This window comes from Thalia democratica, chromosome 7 (assembly GCF_965202585.1).
Source record: "Thalia democratica chromosome 7, ktThaDemo2.hap1.1, whole genome shotgun sequence".
Taxonomy (NCBI): domain Eukaryota; kingdom Metazoa; phylum Chordata; class Thaliacea; order Salpida; family Salpidae; genus Thalia; species Thalia democratica.
Window position 1 is genome coordinate 39858860 of NC_139171.1, and position 10813 is coordinate 39869672.

The following is a 10813-nucleotide window of genomic DNA, read 5'->3' on the forward strand; positions in this document are numbered from 1 at the left end:
TTGCACGTGTATATGCAAATTTTATTGCATAACTAGTCAGTTGTTGTTTTAAAGTAACTCTTGTCACCTAAATATGTTTTAATAGTTGCCACAAAACTAAAAAAGTATATTATACTTTTCTTTTGCTTTAAAACAATTTTTGTAAAACTTGGTTGTTTTGTTTTGTATTTTGTACTAAAGTTTTTAAGTAAAATTATGCAATAAGTTATTGAAAAAAAGTAATTTGTATATAGCTATTTTTATAATACTCTAATCACAAAATAACTAGGTCTTTATTTAACTAAATCACTGGGTTCTACTTTAAAACTGGTGTTAATAAAATTAATAGCAGTATAGTAACAGCGAAAACTATCTAAAAAACTACTTAATTAAAGTCGTACATACTTGTTTGTGAAAACTGCGTAATTCAAGTAACGATAGCTGCTTATTAGTTGAGAAAGAAAAGATGTAAAAGAGATAACCACGAATATGACTTTTAAAACATATGTAGTATAAACAAAGGAATATATTTATTTGAAAGTTGCTTAGAACGCTTCACGTTTGTACTGATTCTCAAAGCAAATAAAAACTTTGTTTATTAGGAATAAAATTTTAGAGCTAAAATAAAGTTATTTCTACGAGGATAAAACAAAAATTAAGAAGTGTTAGATTTCTAAATTACAACGTACAAGTATTTCAAACTGATATTGTGAGTTTTTTATTTTGTTGACGTTTAAGATATATAAGTGCTTTTTAAAACTTATATTTAAAGAAACAGGTTCATATATAGCTTAGTGAATAGATTATTCATATACTTTTAGTGACAAATAAAAAGAAAGTCACTTGAAAATTACATTTGTTTTACGTCTTTAAATAAGAAATGTGAAATACTTTATAAAAGCATTTAAAGCATTTTGAAAAATTTAGTTGAAGATTTTCAATCAAAGCAGCTACTAAATCATATGTTTTTTTTCAATCTAAAAAATTTAAAATCAGTCTTAGAAAAATGTTTATTGTAAATAACACCATATTTCTTTTTAATTAGGATAATGTAAAAAAGATTGACATTCTCAATAGTTGTATTACATAAGATTTCGTAACAAGTACTAAAAGTTGTATAATAACAATTTCGTGGCTTGTACAATCTGCCCTAGCCCTGTGATACTTAAGTTTTAACCATTATACAAACTGAAACCAACTTTTCAAGTGCTTAACAAAATACACTTTGAAATAAATTGTTTTTAAAAGACTTCATTTTAATATTATAATATTTTGTGAAGATAAACCGAATGATTGTTACAAATATTTTTAATGTTAAGCACGATATTGACTTTAAAAGTCAGAGCCATCAAAAGGTTACATTACAAGTTACAAATTGGGCTGAAGTATATTTTGCTAAAAAACCAATCGAACAAATAAGATATATACAAGTTGCATTGTAGTATTGTTTTTATATGCTTTAGAATTATACTGACAATCACTTTATATCTAAGGATAATCTTAATTGAGTATTTGATTGGGTTCTAGTTGCATACGTCCAGTATAGATTGAAGCTTTTGGTTTGTAGTACAGTATTTTAATTATTATTTAAATTTCACCTTTTTGTAAATAAATTTATTAAAATTTTGTTTAATTTTTATTTAGAAAGGTTATAGTCAATTTTTATAATAAAATACCAATCTAATACGAAATTAAAGGTACTTGAGGCAATTTCTTCCTCTGTTCTCTATTAAAAAATTATATACTCTTCAGTTTAAGGATTTATTGCTTGCGTTTACAATGATTATTATATAGTTTTAAATTCAGCTTTAAATGTAAGACGTTCGTGTAAAATTTGTTGGTTTAAAAAACAAAATGTGTTTTTTTTTTATTAAAATAAGAGTAATACAAGTAAGAATGCTTATTTTAACCTTTTAAAATATTTTCAGATAAAAAATTATTTTTCTTCATGCAAAAATATGATTACTGTAAAATCTATTTTTTGCAAAAATATAATCTAACGCAAAAATATAATCATGTTAAAATAAACTCTGTAACTTGTTGCTTTATTTATTTTTGAAACAGTTTAAGTTGTTTAAAATTATACTGTTTTATAGCTCAAAATAGTCAAAGTAAAACGTGTGTAGCTCGATTTTTACACATCAGGTTTATTGATCATATTTGAAAGAGTTAATTTTTTTTATGTATGACAAACTCTGTTTATTTAAACAATCCGTAAAGTTTAGGAACCTCTAAAAACATTGTTAATCACATGTTATTTTAACATTTTTTTGGTTAAATTTGTGTACTCTAAATGTTATAAAGTAATTTAAAATGGTATTATTAACCAAAGGTTAATTAACTTAAAAACGTTTCAAAGTTAAGTTTGATATTTAACATTAGTATTTTATCAGTTCCTCTAAATTAAACTACAACAAATCTAATAATACAGTAAGGTGTCGTAAAACATAATATTAAATATATTATAAGATATACTTTGACAAAAGAGTTTTGAAAGTATGTATGTATTGCATAACAAATAAGAGCTTCAGAAACTTATTTTCGATTAAAAATATTCGAAGCATTTTTCAAAGTATGAAACTAATTCCTGTTGCATTTTTGCTTTTTTAGACTTTGTTCGCGATGGTTGCAGCTGATACTGTAAGCAGTATTTTGTTTTTATAAAGAGTTATTTTAAAAAAGAGTTTGGAGAAAAATACTATTATCAAGTTTTCATTACTTGTTTAGTTATAAGTGTTTTTTTCATCCTTTACTTTTGTTTTAGTTAGTTTTATTTAAACCTTATTTGGTTTATATTAATATTGTTGTGCTTTTCAGGTATTTTTTACCAAATATTATTAATCTCTTACAATAGCAATTGTATTTATGATAGCAAAAGTATCTTAGAAAGACCATTTAAATTTAACTAATTTAAAAATTATGTTACAAATGATCTACATTACTAAAATATTTTTCAAATAAAAGCATTGAGTTTTCATCGCTATCTTTAATTTATAACACAGTTTTAAACATATATTGCAATGGTTTATTTATATTAGTTTTTATTATAGTCTTTATAAAATCTTTATAGTGAAAACATTGAGTTTAATAATAGATAAACCTCATTTCGATCAAAACCAAAACTATTAGATTATTTTCATAGAACTTCGTTCAAAACTACTTTATTTAATTGTTATTCCAAAATCGACTTTAATTAGAACTACATTTATCAATAGTTTTCGTAAAGACGTATCTAAACAAAAACAAAAAAAAAATGAATGAGAATTCCAAGTATGCAGTATTTTGCATAGTGCTATGTCAAGCTTGCAGTTTTATACGAATCGGAATAGGACTCTCATACCTTAACCCATGCACTCCAGCCCTGCAGAACTTCGTGAATATTACTTATAAAGCAAGTTTTTATTTACTTATCCAAAGTATAAGTTTTCAAGATAAAACGTTTTTGTTTAATATTGATGCATGTTTTATTTATTTACTATGAAGACTCTATTCGAATAAGTATCTAATTTTATTAGCACTGATGAGCACTGTTAGCAAAACATTTTTTGCAGATTAAAATTTAAAATAAGTATAATATACTTACTTAAATTATATTCAGATTCTAATTTATCATCTAACACTTTATTGTATTAGTTTGGTTAATAAAATACAAAAATAACTAGTAGGTTATTATAGTTTTTATTAGATAAATTGTTTTATTGTTCCTAAGTAATTAAATAAAAGTATTACTTAAATATACTTTGTTTGTTAATACCTTTAAAGTTATTAATTTTACTTATGTAATATTTATTATTTTGTAGTAAAAAAAATCAAACTAGTTATTATTTTCTTAGAACAAAATATTACTTGATGCTGTTTTCGTTAAAATGTATCAACTTTTTTCTACTTATTTTAAAGTAAATAACTTACTGTGCCTATCAGTAAAAACACAGCCAAAATATAACGTAAAAACACAAACTGTTTATATTTTTAGGAACGGTACAACGTTACTGCAACCAAAAAGCAAAGTGACATCATACTGGCATGTATTCAGTCGGCATATGACTTTGGAGCTTTAATTGGGGCGCTTTCAATTCATTTCTGTGTAAATTATCTTAGGTTTGATCTATTATGATAATTTAATTACTAAAAGTTAACTTCAAGCTTATTTTTAAGACATAAGAAGTAGTTCACAATTAACAAATCATTGTAAATCTTTTCAAATAAGAAAAATTTTGTAGCAATAAAGTATTCTTAGTAATTTTTAATCTAGGTAATATATAAATAAAGTTTTACTTTAAATATAATGGTAATGTTTGTTAGCTTACTTTGTAAGTGTAAGAAAATAAAATTTTGAATATTAGAAAAATATTTTTTTTAAATAAACGTTTAAAACACAGACATTTAATAACTTTATTTTTTATTATATTACTTTTCATGATTACAGTATTACTAAAATTTTCTCATTTCGTTTTATTTCAAAGTTTAATAAAAGTCATTGATATTAAAAAAGCATTATAACTTTATAAATATTACATTATATAGTTATAACTAGAGATCGTATTTTTTTTAAGAATTTTTTTAAGATAAACTTAAATAGTTTTATTCAAATATTTTTAATAATGTAAGTTACTTGATAGAAGTGGCATAAAAACAAGTGAAATTAATTTGTCAACAAAACCATACATTCAATTTATAATCATTACATTTTGGCTTTTATGTTTATATGTTTTAGTTTTTGTTTTGACAAAGTTTTATTCAGAAATGTATACTCAACTATCAACAAGAGCTCATATGATTGCGACCTGGTTCTAATCTCATTAAGACTCATCAGGCAACGTCTCATGAGCTGTTGTTGGTGGTCGTGCGGTGCAGTCAATTGTTAGATGATGTGGTAAAACCATCTCACGTTTGCTGAATAAAAATCGAAATACTTGTTGGTTACTAAAACAAACAAAAGCTAAAATACCAATTTTGTAGATTTTACTTAAAGTATAACTCAAAACAAACGGTTCCTATTCCAATCTATGTTTTTACTGATGATTTAAAAACAAACTAAGAGGTTCAATAGAGTGCTTTAAAATACTTTTTTTTATACAAGTAGTTGTGTTCTTTTTTCATTTCTTTAAATAAATTTTATCAAACAGCCGTCGTCAAAGTGTAGCACTTCCTCACGTTTTGTGGATAGTCTCCTCAGTCCTGATGGCGCCTGTCAGCGAAGTTTCCAAGTCTTACGAAATTCTTATAGTAGGAAGAGCGATTAGCGGTATTGCTCGCGGTATCGCCTTTAGTACAGTTCCTCTCTATGTGGCTGAAATAACAAACCGTAAAAACCTTGCATTTTTTCAAGTATGTTTATTAGCTGTCGTTTACGTTTGTTTGTAATTAAAGCTTATATAAAGCAAGCTGTTTTAAATTTAATATTAACAATTTAAACCACTAAAAAATTCTAAAAAATTTATTCTCTTAAATATGGGGTCGGCAAACAACAACCCGAAACTTGATGCAGTGAAAACAAGTTAAAGCATTATAATTGTATTTTTTATATAAGGTCTTTTCTGTTTACCAATTTTAAATTAGTTTCATTATACATTTGCTATTTATTTCTTTAAGTAATATATACTAAAATAATACTGTAGCCCGCAAAGAACATTTTTCAGTAAATCTGACCCGTTCCTTATAAAACCTTCTACTTTATATCTATAAATTTACCTATAAACAAATGATTTTTTATATAGTATATTTTTTAAATATTTTTTTTTGTAAAGTAATTTGAAAAATTACTCGACTTATTTAAAACTAACGACGTTTCTCAATTTAAATTGATAATACAGTTCTATAAAGTTTTCATTGATTGCATAGATTATTACGTTCCAACTTACGAAAACTCCCTAGATGTGTTTTTATTTCAACATATAGAATGTTCATATGTGTTTTTTAGTTGAACACTTTTTAAAAATTTTTGTTAGTATATATGTTTAAGCTAACTTATTTTGTTAGGTTCTTTAACTATCAAACATTACTTGTATTTAAAATGTTTTGAATAGTGTTTGTATTTGTTCTTTTTTTTCCTAAATTATAAAACCTTATAATAAATATTATATACAAAAAAATAACTTAATTATTTACACTCAAAGTTGTAAATTTTAATATTTAGTTGCATTAAACATATTATATACAAAACAGTTATACAAAATCTGTATGAAAAAAATTTAGGGACTTTTGGCGTGGTTAGTAGAAGGTGGCTTGATTATAGGAGCTGTAATTGGACACCCCAAAATCTTGGGGAATTCCCAGGCGATGCGCTTTCTTTTCATCAGCCCAGTTTCGTTATCCGTCGTATTTTTCATATGCTTTCCATTCATCACTAACTCTCCATGCTACCTCATGGTCAAAGAGTTTAGAAAGAAAGATGAAAAAGACTCTGCTCCAAACGAAAAAACAAAACTGCTCTCCAAGCCTAAAAAAAGCAGCGTGAGCATTGAATTGGGAAAAAATTTTCAAGGAAAATCGTTCGACGTGCTTGGGCGGCTTCGCAAAGGCGATGAGGCCGATCACTTGGTGGAGTACGAAACAATTAGAGGTCTGTTATATTTTTTTCATCATAAAAAATAGATGAAGAAAAGTTATTATCTTAATATCAATACAATAGTTTTTTTTTTTATGTTGAATTAAATTAGATTCAAGCTTTCGCAATATAAACGGCTGAGTTCAGAATTTTGTTGAAAAATATTACCTATATACTGTTATCCGTTTTAAAAAGGAAAAAAAATGTTGTAAGGGTATAAGCATAGATAGTCTGAGTGTTGTATTATGATTTTTATGATACATTGTTAGAAAGATAAATAAAATTCAATTAATTTTTGTTATCTCTGAATTTACTTTGCAGAGGAAATAGTAAGAGACACATCACTAAAAGTTGCAACGATTGGAGACTTTTTAAGAGTTCCACACTATTGGAGACAACTGGTAGCTACCATGGCTATAGTTACTGGAGCTCAATTTACAACCATTGCTTTGGTTTTGTACTACTCAGATCAAATGTTCATGTTTGTTGGATTGTCTGAAAATGAAGCTTCTAATTATACTCTAGGTTATTTTAAATACTTAACTACACCAATGCAACTAAATATTAATTAAAACAGTTAGAGTAGTATAAGTTTTACGTTAACTTATCTCTTAAGTTAGAAAAATAAACTTAGAAGTTAAGATAACAAAGGTATTAAAAATACTGGTCAATATAGTAAGTAAGTTCTAAATCATTATACGTAAGAATTAATACTGTATAATACCATTAATCTGGAAAATTTAGATAACAAACTTTATTTTTCATAGGTCTTCTCGTGTTTGTATTTTTGTGTACCTGTGTGAGCGTCATGCTTACAAACCGTATTGGAGCTAAAAAATTGTATGTCTATGGTGGTCTGGCTTGCATACCAGGACTTCTGATGCTGATAGTGACCACTTCAGATCTACTAAACTTTCCAGGAGAAAAATATCTCAACGTCATTGGATCTATGCTAATTATTCTTGGTTTTCAGGTAAGTAAACTATTCATAAAATCAAATTTGAACTCTTTATGATAATTTGAATTGTTTAGTTTTTAGTATAATTATTATTCTTAGAATTTTTTTTAATTATAACATACGCATAATTAGTAAGACCTTTAAATTAGTTTTGTTAATGACTGGTTATGTTTTTTACTTATATACTTTTATCTTTTTTAAGACTAATTTGGAGAAGTTTAGATGTGTTTCTTTTAGTATACACTAAAAACGTTAAACTTTAAAATATGATTTTTAAACTTTAAGCAATTTTTACTTTCTAGTATATATTACATAGCTTTAATCAGAGTAAATAAAATATATTAGCTAATATTTTTGCAAAAGCTTACTAGTGTAAGTTTCACAACATAGCACCCAAAAAAAATTTTAAGATAACTAATAACAGCTTTCAAAAACGGTGTATCATGATCTCTTGTATTTTCTTTACATGTAATGTATGTTTTAGTTATTTAATATTTTTACAGGGTCCGAAACAAAGCTTAAGTATTTATCCAAGCGAGCTAACTACTTGTATTACCCGTCCGAAAGTTTTATGGCTATCTTCAATAGGCTACTATATAGTTGCAATTTTAGTTTCGTTTGTAACACCAATCATGATAAACTATATACAAGGGTTTGCCTATTTGCCATGGATGGTTTTGTTTATTGCTGTGGTAAGATTTAAACGTTTTATCATATTGCAACATGCTGAGTAATGTTGTTTTTATATTTTTTATTCATTTATGTTTTTTTTTAATTGCAGCATATTCAGTCTATTTTCAAAAAACTGTTTCGTAACTGAACTTACATGGAATTATAGAGATTTTAACTTTGTTTGAAAAAAAATAAAACTGAGCATCATTAAACTTTGAAAACTTTTACTTTTGAAATTGAAATATTATTAATATTATTTAATTGCATGTTTATTAAAACAAGTTTAATTTTGCAGCTAGTCTATGTCAAAGTAAGAGTTCCCGACACTCATCAGCGTCCCATAGCTGACATTCAAGCCGAGCTTCGCGGCGTTTATGACGTAATAAGCGACTATGAAGATGACAGTGCAACTAATTCAGATCGACCAAGTACTTCCGATCAACCGACGACTTCATCTGATGACGATTAACTTGCTCAAATCGTCACACGCTTATCTAGTTTTAATTTTATTTGTTAAAGTACAAACTTGATTTTTAAAATAACTTTACGGGTATTTGAGACATGAATATTTTGCTTAAGTTAAAACGTTATTTAAGGTTAATTTTTCTTTCTGTTTATTATTTTAAAAGCTTTTCAACTTAGTAATTCGAACTTTATTGTTAATACTAAGCTATAAATATAATTTTAAATCATAATTTATAGTACGCGAGACGCAGTTGGTATGTAAACATTTTCAGTTACTCTTTAAATTTATACTCTTTTAACTCAAGTTAACAAGAATCAAAAAAATTACAAGAGATTTTTTTTATAATTACATTTAAAAAATAGTTAAATCAAAAATTTTTATTAACATATCAATTTTCTATAAGTAATTGTTACAGAATAGACATCGTTAAGATAGACACTTTAAGGGGTACGCACTAAATTTTTTTTAAATGTTGAAACACAAAAGTTTTTTTTTATGTATGTTATTAAACTAATGAATTCAATTGAACAAAATAAGTTTAATATGTTTTATACAAAAATAACACAATTATTTTTTGTAAAAACTGTTTAAAGGGAAACAAAAACTATATTCACAAACAGTCTGAATCAATATAGACCAGCAATTTTGAACCTTTTTAGTTTATAAGTTAGTGTTTAACTGTAACTTTTTCAAAGTTAAACAAACATTTATAGTTTTACAACTTTCTACATTTAATAAGCTTAAAGTTCAAAAAATATAGTTTTGTTCCTCAACACCAAACACTATTTTGTAAATTGGAGGTAAATTTGGTAATTACCTTCTAAAAATGGGTAAATTTGGTAACAATCTTTCAAAAAGGGGAAAAAGATGTTAAAAGGTTAAGAACCGCTGTTGTAGACAATATTTGCATGAAAATAAAACTTTATAGTATAAATATATATTATCTTTATATAGTGTTGTATTTTGAAAGTCAATTTGTCTTATTAAAAGTATAAGTCAAATAAATTACATTGAATATTATTCTTAATAGTAATTAGTCATGATATTTGCACAAAGTGGTAGTTTTAAATTGTACGACGTTTTTGTTGTGACCTGTTACCGTATCCTTTGCGCTTATTCTGGCTTTACTTGTTTTTTTACAATTCAAATTTAAAAGCAGTTTAGTTAAATAACTCTTGATTAGTTTGTTGATTGCAAACAAATTTTTTCTTATATGCAACTTCTTTGTTTATTTGTTTACATGCATATAATGTACTTTTTTTAGTTTACATACTGATTTTTGCTAATAATAAGCTACTAAAAATACTAATAATATTAAATACTAATAACAATTTTATTAGAAATAATTGCAAAACTACAAAAAAATCATAAAAAGTAAAAGTATTCAGAAAAATATCTATAAATTTTTTTATTTTCTAAAATGTACTTGAATAAATAGTAGTCTTTGAAAATAAGTAGAAATTAACTATTATTCAATTTTAATAGAGTAAACTTTGTCTCAAAACTTTAAGGTACGCTTTTTTGTCTGGGTTCAAAGTGCGTACCTTATCGATGTAACTGCTTTAAATGTTAAAATTTTCTTACAAGCTGTTTTCTTTAAAAAGTTTAAGTTGTTACATATCTCTACATGAAGTTTCATTAGTAAAGTGTCCGTAAATAGCTTTCATAGTATTTGTCATTTTTTCAATGTACTTTTCGCATAGCTCAGTAGATAAGTTTTTTTTTCTGTAAGTTATTGTTTGTCCAAATTTATCGTAATTAAAAAATAGTAAAATTATTGTATTTAAATTATTTTGTGTTTGAACTTTATTATAATACTTTGTTTTTTTTTTTTGCATATTAACTAACTTGATTTTGTTGATATATTTTTTTAAAGTAAGATTATAAGTAAGTTTTATCAATCGATCTACCAATTTTTTTTTATTTCGTTTGGTTTACAATTTACAATTATTTTAAGAGTAGGTGCTTTTTAAATGCCTCATTACTAATGTCGAAATGTTTGTATTTTAATATCCTAAAGGCTCAAAAAACTAATCAGTCCAATTGTAAAAATTTAATTTTTTGCGTATAACATTTTATTTACTTAACAGAAAAAATGCAAACTTAAAATATCTTTGTGACGTATTGATTTTTACATTAAGAATACATCAAAAATATTTTTTTTTCCGTTTAATTCCGATTATAGAGTAAT

General features: G+C 25.3%; 1 protein-coding gene across 1 annotated transcript; it reads left to right on the plus strand.

Annotated features, from left to right (window-relative positions):
• Window positions 1-669: 669 nt before the first annotated feature.
• On the plus strand, window positions 670-10375 carry LOC145840266 (solute carrier family 2, facilitated glucose transporter member 7-like). The gene is made up of 9 exons (XM_082947458.1): window positions 670-688; window positions 3195-3370; window positions 3953-4077; window positions 5106-5307; window positions 6175-6541; window positions 6848-7051; window positions 7294-7499; window positions 7988-8176; window positions 8452-10375. Exons 2-9 carry the CDS (start codon window positions 3233-3235, stop codon window positions 8623-8625), a joined length of 1605 nt encoding a protein of 534 aa, XP_082803584.1. The 5' UTR covers window positions 670-688; window positions 3195-3232; the 3' UTR covers window positions 8626-10375.
• Window positions 10376-10813: the final 438 nt, after the last annotated feature.

Coding starts and splice junctions, on each gene's coding strand:
- LOC145840266 (XM_082947458.1), top strand. CDS start 3,233: ATGAATGAGAATTCCAAGTATGCAGTATTTTGCATAGTGCTATGTCAA. Junction 7,052..7,293: donor AGCTTCTAATTATACTCTAG/GTTATTTTAAAT, acceptor TATTTTTCATAG/GTCTTCTCGTGTTTGTATTT. Junction 7,500..7,987: donor TAATTATTCTTGGTTTTCAG/GTAAGTAAACTA, acceptor ATATTTTTACAG/GGTCCGAAACAAAGCTTAAG.